We start from the raw sequence: 25,686 nt of genomic DNA, 5'->3' as shown, positions 1-25,686 counted from the left end.
TCTGAGCTTTTTTCTGCTAGCCTCATCTGGCTAGCAGGGTGCCTAGAATGGCACGCCGCAGCTTGAATCTATGCAGCAGTGCCACCTGGAGCGTCCTTACAATGCTTCAGACGGTCACACCGCTGCCCTTACAGCTCCCTGGAGCATCCTGAGGATGCTCCAGGCATTGCTGTAATCACTGGCGATTGTGACCCCGCCCCGTGTGAGGTCACATGGAGGGGGTGTGGCCTGCACTGGGCCCACGAATAATGTTATATATATCAAAATGGCCCTCAGCAGAAAAAAGGATTCAAACTTGACCAGATTGCCTGTTGATGTGTTGTGGAAAAGGGACTTTCACATTTCATTGTAACCCCTGAGAGGTGGCCTTATTGTTATTTGTTAGATTATTCTGGTACTATTTCCTCTGCTGGAATTAATATATCTTAAAAAGTACAATTTTAACTGAAACCGGAGAGTTTTGTTTTATTTATTGCTTTTGAACTTTATTATGTTGTTGTGATCTTTATAGTGTGTGATTGTAAAATGTGAAGCTAAAGTATTTTATTGTGTATATTGGCATTGTAGTTATTAATGGGCACAATGGTGACACACTGCCTGGACTAGTCCTATCAGTGAAGCAAAAAACACGATGGCATCTACTAAGTATTGGGAGAAGACACATTCTTTCTGTTCAGTTTCATGGAAATATTGTTTCTCAACGGAGCCACACAGATCATCCCGTCAATATAGTAAACCTATACCCTGGTAAGATTTAAAAAGTGTTATATTGCTTTATATTCCTTTATATAAATAATTATTGTGTTTGACTGCACATTCAAAAATCTAGTCTTATCACACAGAAAATGCGTGTTTTACCATTTCCTATATGCACTTACACTTCCATATGCCTAATTAGCCCAATGGCCTGTGTCATGTATGTAGAATCATCATACAAGGCAATTTAGAGAGAATTACATGTTACTTGAGTTTTATTTCCTTTAAATTCTGTATGTTTTAGTTTCTCTTCTCCATTAATCCATTCCATGTAGGTTTCTTAAGGAGGAGCATGATGAAAGTATGTGAATTATTTTTCCATGTAATGCTTATAAATTGTCATTATGGGGTATTGTGTGTAGAATGTTGAGGACAAAAATGAACTTATTCCATTTTGGAATAAGGCTGTAACATAACAAAATGTGGAAAAAGTTGAAGCGTTGTGAATACTTTCCGGATGCACTGTATATGTGATCCAAAGCACCGCTGAGTGACAGTGTTACCTACAAAACATATAGTAATTCTGCCATTCAATCCAGAGGATGACGACAGACAGCAGTAGTGACAAGACGCTACAGTGTCCCTTTGTACTTATACACGATATGGTGATATCATAATTTATTATCAAGATAAAAATATAAAAATTTGAGTTATAAGTTATAACCATTTGGGAATTTCTTCTTGTTAGGATGCCAGGCAAGAATCTATCTTTTTTTTGTTTTGTTGCTCTGTGGCAATAGGAACAATATATAAATACATACTGGTATAAATTTTGACTCTGGGGAGCAGAGACAGATTTAGACCTCATGGGGCCCTAGGCAAGATACCAGTTTTGGGCCCCCTCCCTCAAACAATCCACAGCACTAAATTTTAATTTCTGACTTATTCCCTTGTACAGCACCCTGAAGAAAAGGTCCGCTGTGGCTATGTATGTATGGGTTGGGTACGGGATGCCGGCACTCAGAATCCTGATGCCGGCTTCCCGACAAGATTAGGATACCGATACCTGTAGGTAAGTATCCTAAACCTACCCCTTACTCCTAAACCTAACCCTAACCCCTCTCAGCACAGACCCCCCTCCCCTCACAGCAAAGACCCCCTCTTTCCTCATATCACTGACCCCTCTCAGCACAGACCCCCTCTTTTCTCACATTTCTGGCCCCTCTCCCCTCTCAGCACAGACCCCCCTCCCCTCTCAGCACAGACCCCCTCTTTTCTCACTTTTCTGACCCCACTCAGCACAACCCCCCCCTTCCCTCATAGTACAGACCCCTCTTACCTCACATCACTGACCCCTCTCAGCACAGACCCCCCCTTCTCTTATAGCACAGACCCCTCTTTCCTCACATCACTGACCCCTCTCAGCACAGACCCCCCTCCTCTCACATCTCTGACCCCTCTCAGCACAGACCCCCCTCCCCTCATAGCACAGACCCCCTCTTTCCTCACATCACTGACCCCTCTCAGCACAGACCCCCCCTTCTATCATAGCACAGACCCCCTCTTTCCTCACATCACTGACCCCTCAGCAAAGACCCCCCTCCTCTCACATCACTGACTCCTCTCATCAAAGACCCCCCTCTCCCCTCACAGCAGAGCCCCTCTTTCCTCACATCACTGACCCCTCAACACATACCCTCCCACAACACTGACCCCTCTCCCCTCTCAGCACATACCCCCCATCAAAAAACTGACCCCACTCAGCAGAACCCCCTACCCTCACAGCACATTTCTCGCTTCCCCGCTACCTCCAGCACACTTACCTGTCCTGCCTGCATGAATCTTTGAGTCGAGTGGCTCCACCTCCTAGTATTATTGCTTCATGATGTCGCGTCGCCCTCATGGAGCAGTGCTCCAGCTCCAGCAGTGTACTCAGCCGGCTACATATCCTGCCTACTGGTAGGACTGGCCCTGGCCTCCAACTCCGCCCCCTCCGCCCACCTGGTAGGGAGAGGGCTCTGGACGACATGCTTCTGCTGACTGCTGTGTGTGTATCCTCTCGCTGCCGGATGGTGCTAGCAGCAGCTCAAAGTGCATATACTCTCCAGGGCCGGATTCTGGGGGAGCCCGGCCATTGGGCCTCTTGAGACCCGCCGGGGCCTAGGCGCCTGCCTAGGTTGCCTAGCGGTAAATCCAGCGCCTGCCGGCAAGCACCACCAACATCACAAATAACTAACATTCTGCTAGGCACAGAATATTGAGTATTTCTTATATGGTTGGTTTGACTTATATTCATCTCTCATCATATGTATGCTCTCTAGTATATTTGTTGTCAATTCACACACATCCCTCGATTTGCCTCCAGATTTAAGTGAAGATACAAAGGAGTTTGAAACAAGATGGTGGTGTTTGAAGGGGGAGAATACATTTGTTCAGGGAGTGGGGAAGTGATGTTATGAGGAACAAACAATGGATTAGATTAGGGGTGGGCAACAAGCGGTTCCTCAGCTGTTGTAGATCCCAGCATGCCCTGCCACAGTTTTGCTATTTGATCATGCTAAAACTGTTGCAAGGCATGCTGGAATGTGTAGTTCAACAACAGCGGGAGGGCCGCTTATTGCCCACCCCTGGTTTAGATACACTGGTGTGCCTAGTTTGCTGAGACATGCATAAATGAGGTTTCCTTTTTCAGAGTGGAATTATTGAAATGAGATAAAAGGGTACAATGGGTACATTTCTAATAGTGTTCATTGCTGTGCAGAGTAACACATATACAATTCCACTTTGTAAAGTACTTGAATTTTTCACCATTTGAAGTGTTCCTTGGGTCTTATTTTATTGAAATGGTTTGTACCAAAGTGGTTGGAGGTTAGACTTTAATGTAATCTCTACACCATTGTGTAGATGTCTGTTGTCTCTGGATCTGTTTCTACCTTTCCACACACTTTTTGCTGTCCATATTGAGCGAGCTTCGTAAATAAGCATTCCTGTCTAGATATAAAGGTTGCCTTGTTACACTGTTTGCTACTGTATCTGGTTTTTCTGCCTGCATACTGTATCTTAGAAAATGTGTTAGGTTCTACTATCTTACTGAATAAATTAATTAACTGCATAGACTCAGGTTAAATATCAGTAAAAGAAAAGTTGTTACTATGATTCTCTTTGAAGTGTCTAGCCTACAGAAAATTTGATAGTGGTCAGCTTACATTTTTTGATAGTATGATACTTTGCTCCTCATCTCAGTACTTTTATGAGTCAATGCAGAATGAACTCCATTCCTGCATCAACGATCAGATGTGTTGTCTCACAAAGGAAATCTGTGTTTTAGCTTATAAAACTGACATATTCCATAGTCACACCAGAATATTTTCAACAATGCTCTAGCTCCGTGGTTCTCAACTCCAGACCTCTAAGGGTCATTTTTGTTGATTTATTTAATCATGCACCAATGATTAAACTATTTTGTTAGGTCAGTTTTTATCCTTCCTGCTTCCACAGACAGCAGTACTCAAAACTTGACCTGTTGTGGGTACTTGAGGGTTGGAGTTGAGAACCACTGCTGTAGCTGATTAAGGGCCTGATTCAGAGCCGGACGCTCTGACCAGAGCGCTCGCTCTGAATCAGGGCCCTCCTCCATTAAAATGGACCGTCCTCCTGGATGCTCGTATAGCTGTGGGTCACCACCCACAGCATATACGAGCGTCCAAAAAGATGGTCGCGATGGTCTTGACCATCGCGACCATCGGACTTGCGACGGAGACCCTGCAGTAGGGTCTCCCTGCCACAAGCCCTGGAGTGATTTTGGCTCTATCAGAGCCAAAATCACTCCCACTGACATCACTAGTGATGTCAGTGGGGCCGGCTTCAGACGGTAGGCGTTCCCATGGGAACGCCTCCGTCTGGCAGGCACGCCCACCAAAGGGGGCGTGCTGTCAATCAACATCGACAGCACGCCCCCTTTGGTGCGAGACCCGGAGCGACAGCTTGGCTGTCGCAGTCCGGGTCTCGCGCATGCGCACGACGGAGCTCCCTTGCGACCCACTTGCGAGCGTACTGCCGCTTGCGAGTGGGTCTGAATGACCCCCTAAGAACACAGTATTTAAAATAATCATCCTCCTATCAACATTAAGCCTCCAATGTTCCATTGTCTCTGTCCATGGATAGCTGGAAACTGAAAGTGGTCTCATGTAGGTGGGAATGAATCAAATGTAGATGGGGCACAACACAAATGTAGGCAAGGTTAGAAAACAGTTAGCTCTAGTCACAATATAAAACAGACGGCCTGATTCAGAGCCGGACGCTGTGACCAGAGCGCTCGCTCTGAATCAGTGCCCTCCTACCTGAAAATGGAGCGGCCTCCTGGACGCTCGTATAGCTGTGGGTCAACACCCACAGCATATGCGAGCGGCCAAAAAGATGGTCGCGATGGTCAAGACCATTGCGACCATCAGGCTTGCGACGAGCCCTGGAGTGATTTTGGCTCTATTAGAGCCAAAATCACTCCCACTGACATCACTAGTGATGTCAGTGGGGCCGGACCCAGACGGTAGGCGTTCCCATGGGAATGCCTCCGTCTGGCAACCACACCCCCGGCACGCCCACCAAAGGGGGCGTGCTGTCAGTCACCATCGACAGCACGCCCCCTTTGGTGCGAGACCCGGAGCGACAGCTTGGCTGTCGCTGTCCGGGTCTCGCGCATGCGCACGACGGAGCTCTCTCCGTCGTGCGCATGCGCATTGGGGTAACATCGACCCGCTTGCGAGCGTCCTGCGCTCGCGAGCGGGTCTGAATGACCCCCAGAGATCAACCATACAACACCTGATAGCATCCACATGACCGCCATACAGTACAAGCAGCATCAATGCAACCACCATACAGTACATAGAGCATCCATGCTAGCACAATATAATAAAGACATCATCCTGTGACCATTATACAGTAAGACATCATCCCTTTAACTGCCATACAGTGCCAACGGCATTTCAGTTACTGCTATGCAGTATAGACAACATCACAGTGAGCACCATACAGTACATTGAGTATACCAGGGAGCATTAAATACTATGATGCTACAGATAGCATCACAGTAATTAATATACATAACAGATAGCATACCCATGACTGCTATAGAGTACAGACAGCATCCTAGTGACTGTAATACAGGATAGATAGCTTCCTAGTGACTGCCATACAGTACAATCAGCATCACTGTAACCACAGTACAGACAGTATCCCAGTGAAAACCATACAGTACATTGAGTATCCAGTGCTCATCATACAGCCCATTGAACATCACAGTAACCACCATACAGTACACTGAACATTCCAGTTACCGCCATATAGTACATCAAGCATCTCTCTGATCTCCATATATTACACTAGCTGATGTACCCGGTTTCACCTGGGTAGACCTTAGATATTTACTGTTTCCATTTCCATCTCACCACTCCAGTAACACAGTAATCCTTTACCTCTATAGTAATGCACCTACCCCCTCACTACTATAATAAGAAATTATTCTCCCTCGCCTGTGTAATAACACATTCCACTCCCTCACCTCTGTAGTAACACATTTCCCTCCCTCGACTGTGTTGTAACACATTGGACATTCCCTTCCCTCAACTGTGTAGAAATACAACTCCTCACTCACACCTGTAGTAACTTATTACGCTCCCTCACCTCTGTAGTAACACATCACCTGTTCACCCCCCTGTAGTAACACCTTCCCCTCCCTCACCTCTGTAGTAATACATTATCCCCGCTCACCCCTGTAGTAACACATTCCTCTCCCTCATGTTGTAACACATTCCCTTCGCTCACCCTGTAGTAACACATTTGACATTCCCCTCCCTCACCTGTGTAGCAATATTCCCCTCCCATACCTGTGTAGTAACACCTTCCCTTCCCTCACTATTCAAATAGGGGAGCCAAACCAACTGCCAGTGATGTTTGGCAGCACTTGGGGTGACAGTTGGTGTTTGAATATTAACCTGTGCTGCAGCCACTATGAGTCAGTCAGTCAGGACATTGCACAGGGGGAGGAAACATTTTAGCCCTTTACACCCCCTTAGGAATTAAATTTAGAAAAATCCCTGCTTAGTGGGAACCTACATAATAGAAGCCATATACTCCCTGATGTTCATGTCTCTAGGTTCAGGGGTTTGGGCTGGGCATTGATGAGTCAGTGAGGTAGGACATTTGATCATATATATAGTGTCAGGAATGTGATTGCCAGGCCTCGATGCAAAGTCCATTCAGCGGCATTACGTACCTCTGACCTTTGGTTTACTGGCGCCGAGCATGGATCCCATTGTTCTCAAACTCTCGCTCCAATGCAGACTGATACTTCTCCTGCAGTAATGCTTCATTCTCCAATGTCATCAGCGAGGACGCCAGTTCATGGGCTTGGCCATCTTGCTTCTGCCATGTAATGTTGAATCGACCAATCAGATCTAGCCCTCAAGTCTGCTGGAAATCTGCCATCAATCAGCGACAGGCACAGCCTATATAATGGACATTCATTCAGTGCCTGTACAACGTCTTAAGTCCTAGTATGTGGCTCCTGATATCGTCTAGTCTTTGACTTCATCTATATCTCCATGTCCTGCTCTTTGTCTAAAGACGCTATTTTGGATACAAAATCTGAAGCACCTAAAGACGCTACTTTGGGTACAAAACCCAGGATCACCCGAAGCACCTATAGTCGCACACCTGCACATTTCGTCCATATCTCCATGATGCATCTCAGTGTACTACATCTGGAGTTCGACGCACCGTTGTGTACTAAAGATCCACACTCATCGCAAGCCAAGGTCATCACAGTTTAGCTGGATATACCTCTGTATCTTTGACCTAGGATCCCTGTCTCGTCTTACTGGGTGAATCCCGGTGACTCAGACTCAGGATTCCTGCATCCGTCTTATGAGGATAAGTCGGCGTCATCTGACTAGTGTCCTGCTTGCTGTGGAGTTCATGCACTAATACCAGTTGTCCCACTCCTATTACGCTGCCACCTTCTTATCACAGATTATCACGATTCAAGTTGTTATCATTCTGGACTTTTTGCTCTGATTCTACCCATCATTCCCCACTCTCCTCTGTTTGTTCAATAAAACCTTGTATTCTTTCAAAATCTACTAGGATTCAAGTCTTATTTCTTCTATGAGGATCTGAAACCTCCTCAGTTCTTGCTACCATGGTCTCAGCCCGCAGAGACTGATCCATCTCAGGGGACCAACTTTCCCAGAGTCGTGACATATAGATTGAGCAACATACAGTACACTGAACATCCATGTGACAATCTCTCATGCCTGTTAACGCTGTATGTTTTAGTCAAAGTCACTGAACCAATACTACATTACATGCAAACTAAAATAACTATTCCTTGTTAGTTTCCACTTTTTGTTTACAGTACCAAGTTTCTTACAGTGTTGTAATTTCTGTCGCTATGCGGGTCTCGCGCATACGCACGACGGAGCTCCCTCCGTCGTGCGCATGCGCATTAGGGCACCATCGACCCGCTTGCGAGTGCTTAGCGCTCGCGAGCGGGTCTGAATTAGGCCCTGTGTTTGGTCGTTGACGATGAACGATGCGCGCTCCCGCTGGTCGTTTGATCGTCTCGTCAGTCGACTGAACATGCAGGTCAATTTCACTTGATCTATTAAAGATAGTTTGCAAATCGTTCAGACTGAAAGATAAAATTTCAAGGGAAAAAATCAAGGGAAAATCGTTTAGAGATTGGACAGGGAGTAGATCGTCTAGTGGATGCAGGGCCGCCATCAGGGGCCCACACACTCAGAGAAAGAGGGAGGGCCCGGCTGCTCCTACAACTTACCCTCTGGGCAGGCAGCAGAGCTCCGTTCGGGCAGTGTTTAGCCTCTTCGGAGCGTGGCTGTGTTCGTGTGCAGAAGCAGGGCTGGAGCTTTCTTGCTACAGCACTGCTTCTGCACATGCGCAGACACTCAGAAGAGGCTAAACAGCTTCTTTGCCCATCTGATTGGCTACAGGTGCCGGGTGCCGTTTCTAAGTAAGTGACCCATAATCGGCGGCACAGCACTGCCCGGCCAGTTGCCTAACAGTTCAGATGTCAGCGCTTCCGCGTCAGGTGGCTTTCATACCACCTGACGCGGAAGCGCTGACAGCTGAATCGGCAGGGAACTGGCTGTGCGTCATGCTCACAGCCCTCCCAGAGGAAGCTAGACAAAGGGAGGCACTGCCGGAGCCGGTCTCCACCTCCTGCTCATGGACGGCAGCGGGGATTCAGGTAATTTTTTTTTTCTTTATTTGTTAGTTTGTGTATTTTTCGTTGTATATGTAAGGGGCACTGCTGGGGGCGGCACTACTGGAGGGCACTATATTGGGGGCACTGCAAGGGGGGATCACTACTGGGGGCACTGGCACTGCTGGGGGGAGGCACTACTGGAGGGCACTGTATTGGGGGCACTGCAAGGGGGGACCACTACTGGGGGCACTGACACTGCTGGGGGGAGGCACTACTGGAGGGCACTATATTGGGGCACTGCAAGGGGAACCACTACTGGGGGCACTGGCACTGCTGGGGAGGCACTACTGGGGGCACTGGCACTGCTGGGGGGAGGCACTACTGGGGACACTGGCACTGCTGGGTGGCACTACTGGGGGCACTAAATAAGGGACAATGCATAGGGGGGACTACTACTTGGGGCACTAAATAAGGGGCACTGCATATGGGGGACGGGGCTCTGGCACTGCTGGGGGGGCACTACTGGGGCACTATATAAGGGGCACTACTGGGGCACTATATAAGGGGAACTACTACTAGGGACACTATATAAAGGGCACTACATATGGGGCACCACTACTGGGGCACTGGGAGGGGGGGGGGCCCTGCCTATTTTTTCAGTCCCGGGCCCCACAATTTGTGATGGCGGCCCTGAGTGGATGTGCCCCTTTACACTACTTAGCTGAACTTTCTGGTGCAGATCTCCATCGGTCCTCAATAGTGTGCACCTGGAGGAACATGCCACTGGTCTTTATAACCAGCTTACAATACAGATCCATCCTGGGCAGTGCACTTTTTTTGTGCTCGGTACCATTCTCATCTTCTTCGCAGGTAGCAGTTGGTTTGATTTTGACTCCCTCTTCCAGATTGAAGTAAGGAGGTTGAAGACTGAAACCACTCCCTGCATTCTCTGGCTGCAGACCATGTGTTCAACATGGAGAAAATAAATATCACATGCCAACAGTGCCCTTGACAACATGTGCCAGACAGCTGCCCACATGTCTGTAGAAGACTAGAAGTTCCCCTAATTTTGCACCAGGAGTATAGACAGACCTTAGTCCTTAGCACCATTCCCTTGAAGATATTATCCCGCCTAGATGACAGCAGAGCACTCTGGACCTTATTCAGAGTCGGTCGCGAGCGCCGATGCTCTCGTAACCGACTCGATGGTTAGTCCTGCACACGCGCAGCGGCCGCACCACTCTGGAGCTCGCTACCAAAGGGGCGGCTGTTGATGTTGATCGACAGCTGCCACCCGTTTGGTAGGCGGGGAAGGGGGGTTGGCTACACAAACGGAGGCATTCCTTTACAAACGCCTACCGTTTTGTGGGTGGCCGCACTGACATCGTCAGTGATGTCAGTGGGGAGCTTCCTGCTCCATCAGAGCAGAATGCTCCCTAGGGCTTACGAGTGCCCAGACCCAACCTTAGGGTCTGGTCGTAAGCGCCAATGGTCGCGATGGTGATCACCATCGCGACCATCAACCTGGTCAGTCGTTAAGCTGTGGGTGGTAACCCACAGTTTAACGATCGACAAGGAGGCGGCCGTTCAGGATGCAAGCGGCCGCCCTGATTCAGTGCGACTGCTTGCAACTAACGACCGCCTCTGAATGAGGTCCTCTGTCTCTACCTGTGTTATTGCACCTATCTCCTCTCTGGATCTTGTGCTGCTGTCGGCTTTGGAAAACTGAAGCTTTGTGGGCCACTCTGCAATGACAGGTAGGCTGCCCATCTATCACCCACAAGACATCACTGCCTAGGCGGCAGTGTGTTACGTGTGTGGAATTAAATTATTTATGTTGACAAATGTTTTGTGAAGTCTGGGAGAGCAACTCAAGAGTTGGGGGAAGCACTGCTGTATGTCTCTGATGTGAGGGGCCAATTGTGGTGACCACCAATAGGCAGTAAGGCTGTGAGAATGAAAACCTAGAGAGAGGTCTCAGCATTGAATGGAGAAATAATCAGACTTTGACAAGTGGCACAGTCATAGCAGCAGGAGTAAGATCTAACCAGAGACAGTGTAAGACCGCAACAGACCTCCTTATCCAAAGAAATGTCTTCTAGGGAGCCATGAAGGAGAAATAGGAGGGAAAGTACCTGAGGGCCTGATTCAGACCCGCTCTCGAGCGCTGAGCGCTCGCAAGCGGGTCGACGGTGGCCCAGTGCGCATGCACATGACGGAGCCGGCTCCGTCGTGCGCATGCGCAAGACCCAGATAGCGACGGGCAAACCGTCGCTCCAGGTCTCGTACCAAAGGGGGCGTGCTGTCGATGTTGAGTGACAGCACGCCTCCTTTGGTGGGCGTGCCGGGGGCTTGGCTGGCCAGACGGAGGCATTCCAATGGGAACGTCTACCGTCTGGGGCCGGCCCCACTGACATCACAAGTGATGTCAGTGGGAGTGCTTTCGGCTCTGTTAGAGCCGAAAGCACTCTGGGGCTTGCGGCAACGAGACCCTACCACAAGGGTCTCGTCGGAAGCCCGATGGTCGCGATGGTCTTGACCATCGCAACCATCTTCCTGGCCGCTCGCTATAGCTGTGGGTTGTCACCCACAGCTATGTGAGCGGCCAGGTGGCCGCTCTGAAAAACAAGAAGGACGGCCCTGATTCAGAGCGAGTGCTCTGTCAGAGCGTCCGGCTCTGAATCAGGGCCTGAGTGCGAACAGGGATAATGTGGTGAAATGGATTCCAGAATGGCAGATGCAATTTGAGACACACATTCACAAGAATTTATATGCTTGCAAATTAAAAAGGGAGAGGGGTATGTGTCTAAAACAAAGATTCTACTACAGAAAGGATTTAAAAAAAAGGGAGACATGAATACTTATACTTCAGCTGGTCTGGTGCCTAATAAAGCTATATATATATATATATATATATATATATATATATAAAATGACTAAGGGCCTGCTTCTGAGTTACACACAAAAGCGCACACAGCAACGTCTATTGGCAGACGCCCATCTACCACGTTATGCAAATGCTGCTATAAACTTCCTGGTGTACATACGTACTCCCGAATGTGCAAGGACTGAGATGCCCATTTGTAGTTTATGTGCATGCTGTAATACTGATTGATGCATCATCATCGGTTACACATACAAAACTTGCACCAGCTCTATGGCTGTTACAGTTTCGCTGTCTGACCATGGTCTCTTATACTTGTAGCGGTGCATCTGGGAATGCAGCTGCTTGTATTGACATGACCACAACACTCCCATAACACGTCCACTAAGAGGACCATTTTAGCGTGAACTACTAGCGCAGGAATTCCCATAACTTTGCCGCCACATGGGGGTCATTCAGAGTCGGTCGCAAGCGCTGAGCGCTCGCAACTGACTCGATGTTGCCCCACTGTGCATGCGCACGACGGAGCCAGCTCCGTCGTGCGCATGCGCGAGACCCGGCTAGCGACGGAGCGAGATGTCGATGGTGAGTGACAGCTCGCCCTGTTTGGGAGGCGGGCAGGGAGCGTGCCTGCCCAAACGGAGGCGATCAGAGCAGGAAGCTCCCTGGGGCTTACAAGTGCCCAGACCCAACCTTAGGGTCTGGTCATAAGCCCCGATGGTCGCGATGGTCTTGAATATCGCGACCATCACCCATGTCGGTCACTAGAGCTGTGGGTGTTAACCCACAGCTTAGCGATCGACAAGGAGGCGGTCGTTCAGGATGCAAGCGGCTGCCCTGATTCAGGGCGACCGCTTGCAACTAACGACCGCCTCTGAATGAGGTCCAATGTGTAATGCATATGTCATAGGAGTTTTTAAAACTCTTTGCACATGCACAGTTGCAAATAATCACTCAACAATGTGAACATCAGCATTGCGTGCGCCTCAGAATCAGGCTGATTGATGGATGTGAAAAAGAAAACAACTAGTAAAAGGTGTACAACTAAATATTAGTGGGGGAACTTATTCAATACTGTAACTTGATTTCTGACTAAGAAAAACTATTTACTCAACCAGTTACAGAAAATGTATTTATATTTCCACACTGTCCGAAGTTAGAAAAACATATTGTTTGACTTTATACCAGGACCAACACTGTGGCCAAGCATTTAAGTTCTACTCTAGTTTCTACATAATCAAATATATGCTGCAAAAATATCTTGTTATCAGTGTCTGACCTGATTCCAATGGATCTTCAAGTGCACCTACTTAATATTGGCTATTACTGCATATTTCCATTCTAGAGGATTGATTATTAAAAAATGCATACTGTTTCTAGATAGAATCTCTGGTTTGAGTGAAATTGAGGGGATGATTCGGAGTTGCACGCAAAATGGCTGTAATTGTGGGGAGCCGTAAAATCCAGATTTACTACCTTATGCAAATGTGACAATGCGTGGGGGGTTTGTACATCTGCAAGCAGAAGCGTTTACCGCTCATTTTGATTTTGAGCCGGCCACCGCAACTGTCAACAGGGCCTTTAGAGAGCCGGTCCAGCCCCATTACTATTGGGACATGGCCTAATCGCCCCCTTAGGAAAAAAAACCCTATTGTGCACAGGGGAGGGGGGCGCTGTGAGCCTCTTAGCCCGACACAAATCCAGGTGGGAACGATCAGTGGGATCGCTCCCCCCACAAGTAGAGGAGATGAGACTTCTGCTGCTGCTCAGTGGCAGCAGTCTACCTGGTCCCACTGCAGCCCAGCACACAGCAGCAGGTGCTAGGCTGCTGACAGGTAAGAGGAAGGGGGTGCAGCGGCGGACCCGGTCACCTCCAACAAGCCCGGCCCGGGTTATTAGTAATTGCTCCTCCCCTCTCGGCGCCCATGACCGGTCAACATTAGTATTGGAATTTGCACCAACTCAATGCTACAGTAAGTGCAAGAGATCCATCAGAAACAGGCGTCCCCTTTCCATGCTTGCAACTCAGAATTGCACGGAGTTTAGCTACATGCCTATGACACTCCAACAAGTCAGGGCAGTTCTGTGCATTTGCATTGTTGTCGAACCAAAATGCCCAATTTCACAGACAGACAGATGCACCGAGGTTTGTCCACCTCAAAATAAGATGGATATACACAAATAAATGGGAATTTATATCTGCGCATGCAAAAATATGCCCTTTGTTGCCAATCCCCCATTACATCCCCCAAGATGTTGCTGTCTGTCAAACACCCTGCATCACTAATCCACACTGCGACAGGCATCGCTAGACCGTCACGGCACATGCGCAATGCAGCTCATGCATAGTAGACAAAACATCGGCCACTTGCGAACTAATCGGAACTGCGTCCACATCTGAATCTGCCCATTATTCCAGTTCAGTGTGATCACATACTTATCTATATCCTAAACAAATGAGCAAGTGTTTATCATCCTATCATACTTTATCATATTAAGGGAGCAAGTGTTTATCATCCTATCATACTTTATCATATTAAGGATATACTATTTCATGTGCAGACTCTTATTTAAAACACTAAAAATAGCACGTATGTAGCTTAAGTGAGCAGATACACTTATGTGCACAGAAAGATTTTGATCTGCAAACATTCTGACATTTGTATTTATTGAGATATCTATTCCCCTTGATTTGCATTCTACTAAATATTTTTATTTAATGACTCCTCTGAAGTTACACTAGGATGTGCTGCTCCCTATAACTCACTGTAGAAGACTTGTATTATTTACAGAACAGTATCTATTCCATACACTATCTAATAAGTATATATATTTATATAGGGTCTGATTCAGAGATGTACACAAACCAGATGGTTTGCTTACTGTACATCTCCGATGGTTTCTGATTCGTGCATGCTCAGGGTCTGTTCTGCACATGTGTAGATCAGTGTCCTTGAGATCTCTCTAAGCCGCAGCATGATTGACATGATGCGCCTGTTTGTGGATAGGGTGGCTGCACCGATGGGAACAGTTTTATAAAACAGGGGCATGCCGCCCCATTTTGTAGGCGTACCGAGGCCCGGGTCTGCGGCTTCTGATGCAGATTTCCTTGCCCCCAGCAAAGGAGTTCCAGCAGCCATTCTGAGTAAACTTAGGCCTACTCAGATGGTGATAGTGATTCGATGTTGCATCCTGAGACGCAGCACTCGGACCTACAGTGGCAGTAGCGGGCGTCTTTTGATCTCAGACACCTCTTGCGGCATTACCATATTTTTGCATCGATGCTGCATCCAAAGATGCAGAATCAATGCATGCAGCGTACAACTCTGAATCAGGCCCATAGAACACTAAGAACAAGTGCCATACTCGTATGCATTACATATGTACCATTTCCCTTCCAACTGTGTAGACTGCCTGCTCCTTTTGTACCAAGCAATCATATCAAACACCATTTATATCTGTTTTAGACATGTTGAGCTTTAGGCATTGTTGGTACATCATGTGGAGTTAGCAGACAGAGGAGTCGCTACACAAGATAGTATAGAAAGGGGACGTTAGGGGAAGAAAGGTAGATGTGGGTGTTGTCAGCATAGAGGTTGTACTGGAGGCTGTAAGAGCGCTTTAGTTCCCCAAGAGAAGAGCTGTACAGTGAGGGAAGCAGAGAGCCAAGTACAGAATGACTTTTCCAAAGGAATCAATCTAATATAATTATGTTTTCTATGAAAATGTTTGGGTGGATACTATATATATATATATATATATATATATATATATATATATATATATATATGCTGCAAAATAAATAAACAGAGGGAGCGCCTAATAGTGCATTATCTCCCAAAACATTTATTTATATCCAGTACAAACAACCACAAGTCTTGAATCACGTACCGGACAATGCGGTCAGATCACCGCAAGTAAAAACAGCTTGAACAAATGTAACGAGTCTCCCGGAGCCAGTGAGTGGTAACCTCGGTAGTCTCATACCATGTGGAAGTAACGCTAGGCCACGGCCCTACGCGTTTCGTCAATAGGACTTCGTCAGAGGGCTGAGGTACGTGATTCAAGACTTGTGGTTGTTTGTACTGGATATAAATAAATGTTTTGGGAGATAATGCACTATTAGGCGCTCCCTCTGTTTATTTATTTTGCAGCATCCATTTACCTGTACTTTGGATACGGGGAATCTTGAATGAGGGAAAGACGCCAGTCTATTAAGGCAGTGCACACAGATCCACAGAAATCAATTTACATTGGGACTGTTTATGAGAAAAAATAAGACTTGCGCTTTGATTATTCTTTTCAAATATATATATATATATATATATATATATATACAGTCAGCTGGATGTGGTAATCAATGCTCAGATTGTCACCTAGCATTGGTTGCTGGCTTACTCATCTCAGTTGCCTCTTTTCAGAAAAAGTATTTCTGGTTGCTAGGTGATATAACTGGGATGCTTGTTATCATTGCGCTTTTCCGCTATTGCTTAGAGTAGGAAGAGGCTGGTATTCCAGACCTCCCTCCATTGGATATGGACAGTATAAATAACATCCATCCTTCTAACCTGTGCTTGATATAGTGTAATGCTACACAGTTGTTGTATCCCTGTGTTCCTATGTATTACATTTTGCTGGCTTGGATTTCTTTTATGTTTCCTGTTTTTTCTCCAGACCTGGCCTATGCTAGTTTCTATATCTTCCCTGTTTTCTGCCTGCCCTGACCATGGATTGCATATCCACTCAGTTTGTCTGCTACCAGATATGAACTTGGACTATGTGCTTACCATTCTAGTCTAGCCTTTACATTGTACCTCAAGTGTTTTAATTCAGTTTTGGATTTCTTAAAAATAAAATCAATAAAACAGCTAAAATCATGTACTTTGGACCTGATTACATGCAATTGAAAACCCGAGATCGTTTTTTAAATCCGAGTACCGCACTAACAACAGAACTGAACCTGGACTCTGTTTGACTCGGATCCCCAAAGTGGTTCCAAACTGGGACTCGATTCGACTCGGAACCCCTAAGTTCGGATGTTTTCGTATTTCAGGAAAAGTGAGCCGCACATCTAGTATTAATGTTACTGAATAACACTGTACGTCGTATTATCCTGTCTGATGTGCAGCACTTCAGATAGGAAGATGCAACCACACAATTGGGTAGAATTGCGTATACACTATACGATGGTCGTTGCAATCCATCATGGATCGCAATATTGGACAATATATTGTATGATGTGCACCCAGCTTTAGGCAGATCATTGTTTGATTTATTGTTTTGTTTACAATAATTATCAAGAATTTTGATTACATTGGGCTGTGATAATGAGATAATGCAGGGAATATCTTTAGACTTCCTAGGAGTGTCCGCTCTGAAACCAAATCTTGGTAATAGCAAAACTGGTTGTTTTTTAATTAGTGTGAGACATAATTTGGCTGGATATTTGTAATTTGTATACAGACCTACAGTGGAATGAACAAAGTTTTTGCCCTTTTCCTGATTTCTTCTATTTATGCATATTTGTCACACTTGTTTCAAAATTGAATATAAGACGAAGACAACCTGAGTAAACAAAGTACAGTATTTAAATGATCATTTCATTTATTGAAGGAAAAAAGTTATCCAACACCTACAGAGGTGTCCTCAAAACGCCATATGGTGTGCGATGCCCGGAGCGACTGAACTGCTCAGGGAGGTATAGCAAGGTTTTGCGTCTTATTTGCATCGGAGGCGCAGCGAAAAGCAGCTCACAGTGTACTAGAGATGCTAAGCTGTGACTTTAACCACACAAATTAGTTGTACCAACCTACAAAGTCGGAGATGGAGCAAAACGGAATTTGGCATCAGAAAGATTGCTTTCATTCGGCTACATTGAGGGGGTTTTTGAGCATGAACTGTCCGTTTAAGTTCCTACAACAGCATCTCAATTGGATTCAAATTAGAACTATGTCTAGGTCACTTTAAAACCTTAATTTTGTTTTTTTGAGCCAGAGGCGGATTTGCTCTTGTGCTTCGGATCGATGTCTCACTGCATAACTCAATTGCGCTTGAGCTTCAGATCTCAGAGTGATGACAGGACATTCTTCCTCAGAATTTTCTGGTAGAGAGCAAAATTTCATGATTCCATCAATTATGGCATTCGGCCGAAGTCCTGAAGCAGCAAAGCATCCCCACACAATCACACTACCATCACAATGTTTGACTTGGTACGATGTTCCTATCGTGGAATGCTATGTTACCTTTACACCAGTTGTAACTAGACCCATGTCTTCCAAAAAGTTAGGCTCACAGAACATTGGCCCAAAAGGCTTTGGGGGGGGGGGGGGGGGGTTATCAATATGTTTTTGGCAAATGTGAGAAGAGTCATTATGTTTCTCATGGTTAGCAGTGTTCCTCACCTTGCAACTCTCCCATGAATACTATTTTTGCCCAGTCTCTTTCGTGTGGTGGAATCATGAACGCTGACATTAAATGAGGCAAGCGAGGCCTGCAGTTCCTTAAATGTTTGCCTGCGTTCGTTTGTGACTTCCTGGATGAGTTGTCAATGCGTTCTTGGAGGAATTTTGGTAGGCCAGTCACTCCTGGAAAGATTCACCTTTGTACCAAGTTTTCTCCATTTGGAGATAATAGGTGTGACTGTGGTCTGCTGGAGTCCCAGAACCATTCAAATTGCTTATTAACCCTTTCCAGACTGATATTTTAATAGCTTTTTTTCTCATCTCTTCTGGAATTTCTTTTGACCATGGCATACTGTGCTGATTGTTTGAGACATTTTATCCAACTTCATATTGCTGGATAGGTTCTATTTAAGTTATGTTGACATTCAACTGGGCTGGCAGTAATCAAGCCTAATTGTGGCTAGTATAAATCGAACCTAGCTATCAATTCAATTTGGCTCATTGTTTGAATTAGTAATTAAGGGGAGGCATTACTATTTTACTCAGGACCAGTTGGATAACGTTTTCCTTTAATAAATGAAATGATAATTTAAAAACTGTATTTTGTGTTTACTCACATTGTATTTGTTGTATACTGAAATTAGTTTGAAGATCTGAAACAAATAAGTTGGTCAAATCAGGAATGGGGCAAAAACTTTTTCACATCACTGTATTTTATTAAAATAATTGTGCTAAGTCACATTTGCAAAGGATGTCAGTCAAACTTTTAAAAACATGTTTAAAACATTTAACTGAATATCATGATGTGCATTTTATTACAGGTGTTGGTGTAACCCTGGAGATGGTCGCTCACTTAATGGGTCTGTGGCATATTGAGTCGGAAGGAGGATACTATAACTATGGAATGACAGCACTTTACCTTGTATATAATCCAAGTGAGTCCATACAGAGAATAGACTTTTTTTCAGATGAGTCCTAACGAACACATATAGGGTCTAATTCTGAGTAGTTGGCAAAGTAAAAAATAGAGCATATATAGGCCCCTATACATCTGCGATAGATTGGGACAATTCCCCGTTTTGCAGATGATTGGGGCAAAAAACCGTATGGGGTACACCAATCGCCAATTCCGACCAAAACATTTTCGGAATCGGTAAATCAGGTTGTTGGATTTCACTGGCCAATCGGGGCTGTAGGTTGCTAGGGTATGGTAATGATCAGCCGATTTGCCGACTGTTTGTAGTAAAAATGATGAGCCTTTCAATATTGTCAGATCTGTCTTTCCTGAAAAAGATCTGCAAATCACTGAAAAATATCTGAAATGTTTGGGCACAGATTGTTGGATTGGGGAATCTTTAGATTGGGGGGAAAAAAATCACAAGATCTGTAATTTGTTCTTTTGTGATTGCCGATGTATGGTTCCCTAATTTTGCAGTTTGGCAAAACCATGTTGCACTGCAGGTGAGCCAAATTTAAAATGTGCAGAGATATAGATTTGAGAGGGATGTGTCCAAACTGAAATCTAAATTGCAGTGTAAACTTAAAGCTGTATACCAGTTGAGATCTACATTCAAAAGCAGCCAATATTTACCCTGCATGCTTGGAACTTGGAATGAAAAAAATCTGCGGCCGCCACAGTACATTGTTGCACTTCGTATACAGATTCAGAGACTTGGTCACACACAGATATACAAGTGTCACATATCAAATCAATCAGCACTGTCTGTTGGTGCATCCTAGTCACATCGAATTTCAACTACACGTTTTCGGCAAAAAAAGACTCCCATCATTAGCAGAGTCTCACAGAACCCGGCGTGCCGAGAGTGGCTTTTTAGAGCAACTGCAGCAAAGATGTGTAATGACGCATCTGTATTTCTCTGAACCACTTTCTGGTTTGGAGCCACTCCATGATGCTAACTGAGGGGTCCAGTTTTTTTAGATGAAGTGACCTACCCAGTCACCTAGGATAGCACAACTGGATATGCATATATAAGACATTGCATATTATTCCATAACATTTTAAATGCAAGTGGTTGTGAAGTGTTGTTGTGTTTAAACAAACTGGGATGTTTACTTGCACCTCACTATCACATTGGTGAATTTTAATGAATGCCTTTGGAATGCACATTTAGTGCATCCTAGGTGACAGTCTGTGACCCATGTAGAAGACACCTGGCTACATTTAGGAAATATAATTGTAAGATGTCTGTACTCTGGCAAAATACATATATGTACCAGTAGTGACAGTTTCTCTTCCCTCCTGATCAAATCACCTGCTGCATATGAACACTTTAGGGAAGAGTATTTTGTTACCGTACATTTTCACTAACTAAGTGAACCATAGGTGTGACCCTACTGCACTGAGATGCCACTGGGCTACTCGTGTAGTTAATAGGTTTGCATGCCATCCCAATGAGTGTTATTCTTTATGACTGTGTTAACAATGAGAAGTGACTCAATGTCCTGGGTGACAAGCTAGTAAAACTTATACTGTCCATGACAACTAGTTCAGAATGATGCATTTACATACTGTATTGGGGAATAGATGGGGAGAGGGGACAAGATGCATATCAGCAGTTTGTGAATAGTTTACATAGCTGATAGGACAGGGATCAAGATGGTTTTCCTGCTAAGCCTGTGGCATTATGATGTGAGATCTGAGTCTGATCGATGGATTTGAGAATACCTGGGATTGTCACAATTGTTCTATCATGGTCAACATGAATTGACATGGGATTTGGTTTCAGTCTTCAAACAGTGGGTTTCTGTAATGTATGAAATATTTCCTTGTCAAAGGTACAGTATTCATCTTTTCTAGTGGTGTAACACGCACACCGGTTCTTCTACAGATGTTCCTGCTAATAAATGAAAGCCATTTTGTAGTGGTGCTTACTGCAATGATATAAAATGTGTTACCTCTGCAATATACTGACTCATTTTACAATGAGGCATACTATAATGATCTAGTGAAAGGATTTGTTGGAGTGACATTTTACAATTTGAAAGTGCATGTCCAGGCCAGACAGCTTACGCATGCCCAGTAAACATTTCCCCATATCTCCATACTGGGCATGCCCAGTGAAAACTTGCCCCTGTTCGCTGCACTGTGCATGCACTCAGTACCTCACGAGAACTCTGCATGCCCTACAAAAAGGGATCCTCTCCCCAGCAACATTTTACACAGCCTTTACTGGTAGCCTAATGCTCTGGCAAAGACTTCTATGTATGCATGTAAGAATTCTATATTGTGCTTGTGCTGGTCCACATGTAAGCCCAATAAAAAAGATAATAATTCGATTTTTCCTCGATATCTCTCTTGTTAAATAGGGAGAAGCAGTGGTGACACTTTTTTGTTTTGGGTGAATAGATCCATGAAACCATAAAGGTGACTGACCAAGGAAACAATTAGTTTTAAGTTCACATGTCCATTCATGTGGATCATGATAGAATAGTGATTGTATACTCTCTTCGATACTGCCAGTTGTCAATACATTTCAAACATCTGTATAACATATGTATCCGTATTGCCAGTTATTTCTTCTTCAGGGTCCGTAGAGTCCACGTTACACGAGGCCCTGCTACCTCTGGTGCATCTCCTACACTGGAGGCCTGGACTGCGTCACGCACTATTCCCCTCACGAGGAATCACTTACCTGCCATCTCCGTGAGTCTGGATCCCAGCGACGCCGCTAGCAAAGCCTCGCTGAGGCCCGCCGAAATCCCCAGGGCATATAGCGGTACTGGCATCGGCGGAGGTAGATGGAGTCGCAGTACGTGCGTCCTATTCGTCGCTTAGTACCACTCAACTCAGAAGTTCAAAAAAACTAAGGTAAATCATAAAATAAAAAGCCTGGGACTGCCTAGGCAGTCCCGGTGTTAAACAGGTCCGTCTGGATACTTGCCGCGCACCAAACAAAAATACTGATTAACTGTGGCTGGAGGTGGGGTATATAGGGAGGAGGACCAGGGCATGCTGGGAGCTTTAAAGCTGTAGCTGTTTGGTGCACTTGATCTCTCCAACTATATACCCCAAGGCATACAGTCAGGTGCATAAATATTGGAACATTGACAGAATTTTCATATTTTGGCCTCTATTCACCACCACAATGGCTTTGAAATGAAACAAACAAGATGTGCTTTAACTGCAGACTTTCAGATTTAATTTGAGGGTAATTAAATCCAAATCAGGTGAACGGTGTAGGAATTACAACGGTTTCTATATGTGCCTCCCACTTTTTAAGAGGCCAAAAGTAATGGGACTATCAACTCAAAAGCTATTTCATGGACAGGTGTGGGCTATTCCCTCGTTATTTCATTATCAATTAAGCAGGTAAAAGGTCTGAAGTTGATTCTAGGTGTGACATTTGCATTTGGAATCAGTTGCTGTCGACTCACAATATGAGATCCAAAGAGCTGTCACTATCAGTGAAGCAAGCCATCATTAGGCTGAAAAATCAAAACAAACCCATCAGAGAGATAGCAAAAATATTAGATGTGGCCAAATCAACTGTTTAGAACATTCTTAAAAAGAAAGAATGCACCGGAGAGCTCAGCAACACCAAAAGACCCGGAAGACCATGGAAAACAACTGTGGTGGATGACAGAAGAATTATTTCCCTGGTGAAGAAAAACCCCTTCACAACAGTTGGCCAAATCAAGAACACTCTCCAGGAGGTAGGTGTATATGTGTCAAAGTCAACAATGAAGAGAAGACTTCACTAGAGTGAATATAGAGGGTTCACCACAAGATGTAAACCATTGGTGAGCCAAAAAACAGGAAGACCAGATTAGAGTTTGCCAAACAACATCTAAAAAATCCATTACAGTTCTGGAACAACATCCTATGGACAGATGAGACAAAGATCAACTTGTACCAGAGTGATGGGAAGAGAATAGTATGGAGAAGGAAAGGAACTGCTCGTGATCCAAAACATACCACCTCATCAGTGAAGCATGGTGGTGGTAGTGTCATGGCGTGGGCATGTATGGCTGCCAATGGAACTGGTTCCTTTGTATTTATAGATGATGTGACTGCTGACAAAAGAAGCAGAATGAATTCTGAAGTGTTCGGGCAATATTATATGCTCATATTCAGTCATATGCTTCAGAACTCATTGGACGGCGCTTCACGGTGCAGATGGACAATGACCCGAAGCATACTGCAAAAGCATCCAAAGAGTTTTTTAAGGCTAAAAAGTGGAATGTTATGCAATGGGAAAGATTTCTGGACTGCACACCCTGAATATATATAATGGGAGGTGCTACCTGATGAGACAAATTGCAGGCACAAAAACAGACAAATCTCAGGTGCACAACTCCAAATTATTAATAATATATAAATGCAATACAATTTTGCAATCAATAGAGGTTTTTAGCATAATCTTGGTCAAGGTTATGGGCCTACCCACCATATCCAGGTAACCTCTGTAGGGTAGGTCCCTAACATACTACGATTCAAATCCAGAGCGCAGGACACCCCCAAACTAGCCCAGCTAAGCCACCCCAGGGCACCGCCATAGTAAGAAAAGTGCAGTGTGAAAGAGATAGTTAGGAGCAGCTACTGCTGCATATAAAGAATGAAAATAAAAAGTGAGGTACATATATAATAAACAAACAGTGAAGGGTTAAAATGTGTTATAAAAGAAAAATGTGTTATAATGCGGTGCCCTGAATCAGATCAACAAAGGCAATCCAGGGGGACCCACGCCCCAAAAATGAACCAAAGTTGCACTACAGTGGAATGTTATGCAATGGCTAAGTCAATCCCCTGACCTGAATCCGTTTGAGCATGCATTTCACTCGATGAAGACAAAACTGAAGGGAAAATGCCCCAAGAACAAGCAGGAACTGAAGACATTTACAGTAGAGGCCTGGCAGAGCATCACCAGGGATGAAACCTAGCGTCTGGTGATGTCTATGCGTTCCAGACTTCAGGCTGAACTTGGCTGCAAAGGATTTGCAACAAAGTATTAAAAAGTGAAAGTTAGATTTAGGATTGTTTAGTTTGTCCCATTATTTTTGGCCCCTTAAAAATTGGGAGGCACATATAGAAACCGTTGTAATTCCTACACCGTTCACCTGATTTGGATGTAATTACCCTCAAATTAAATCTGAAAGTCTGCAGTTAAAGCACATCTTTGTTTGTTTCATTTCAAAGCCATTGTGGTGGTGAATAGAGGCCAAAATATGAAAATTCTGTCGGTGTCCCAATATTTATGCACCTGACTGTAGATGCCAACTCTCCCGATTTGGCCGGGAGCCTCCCGCCCCCCCCCCCCCCCCCCCGGAAAAGTAGGCAAGCCTCCTGGCCATTCCAGTCCCCCCCGCAATGCATCCCCAAACACCCTCAGCAATGGGGCTGATGACACGATTCTCCTGTGGGGGCGGGGCCAAATGACGCCAGTACATGGCTCCGTCCCTAAACAGCATGTAATGCTCCGGCCACGCCCCTTTTTACAGACCCCACACCCCAGCTAAGCCGATCTGGCTGCTCCCTCCCGGAAGGGGCAGCCAGGATATCGGCAAATATGCACCTAGGTAGATCCTGTGGACCCTATGGACCTCGAAGAAAAAGAGTTAACTAAGGTATGTTATACCATAACTTTTTATTTTTTTATTGTTACTTCAGAATACAAATTACCAGTTAAGCATCTATTTATAGCTGCTCATTACTTGTTGCTACTCAACATTCTACAGCACTCATTCTACTATCCCTTAACACACATGAGGGTGCAGAACTGAGAGAGTACCTTTTATCTGTTGCAACAAATAGGCTGTACATCTCTTATGCTTAGCTGCTTCTCTTTCCACACGTATGTCATTTCAATACAGGGAGACTATGATAATGAGAGCACAGGCTTTTCTTATTTAGCAATGTTTTCACAGGAGGTATTGCAACTATGCCTTCCAGTAAATATCTACATTCTATGTATGGAGATACTCTGTAAAATCTAAATAGCAACCATTATATAGCCATGTCCTGCTAAGCCTGTAAAATGAGCTTGCACAAGTGTTTATACAGTGCTAGATATGAAATTTCAACAGTAATTCTTCATTATTCTAACAGTATTTCTGGTCTAGAGTGGAGTTCTCCAGGCACCTGTAATCTCTCCCGGTGCTTGTCTATGAAGATGTTACTATAGAAATTACACTCAGCATCTCCATTAATTGTTGTGCACCAAATACTGACTCTTATCCTACACTGGTAGAAGGGAGTCAATATACATTATACACGCAATGCTCACAATACAGTGGAACATTAACATAATTACTATACTATGTCTTTCTATTGCTACAGTGGAACATTAACATAATTACTGTACTATGTCTTTCTATTGCTACAGTGGAACATTAACATAATTACTGTACTATGTCTTTCTATTGCTACAGTGGAACATTAACATAATTACTGTACTATGTCTTTCTATTGCTACAGTGGAACATTAACATAATTACTGTACTATGTTTTTCTGTTGCTGAAAAGG

General features: G+C 44.9%; 1 protein-coding gene across 5 annotated transcripts in view; it reads left to right on the top strand.

Annotated features, from left to right (window-relative positions):
- The window catches only part of LOC148542789 (coagulation factor VIII-like), a 306,775-nt gene that overhangs the window by 211,460 nt on the left and 69,629 nt on the right, over nt 1–25,686 (top strand). For all 5 annotated transcript variants that reach the window (XM_088467390.1, XM_088467391.1, XM_088467389.1 and 2 more), the window contains 2 exons: nt 568–747; nt 19,024–19,137. In XM_088467390.1, the coding sequence (XP_088323516.1) occupies nt 568–747; nt 19,024–19,137 (294 nt within the window). The remainder of the gene's footprint in view (nt 1–567; nt 748–19,023; nt 19,138–25,686) is intronic.

This window comes from Taudactylus pleione, unplaced genomic scaffold, assembly GCF_031769625.1.
Source record: "Taudactylus pleione unplaced genomic scaffold, aTauple2 ptg000009l, whole genome shotgun sequence".
NCBI classification, from domain to species: Eukaryota; Metazoa; Chordata; class Amphibia; order Anura; family Myobatrachidae; genus Taudactylus; species Taudactylus pleione.
The sequence above is the reverse complement of the archived record's forward strand: the minus strand, read 5'-3'. Positions and strand labels throughout refer to the sequence as shown.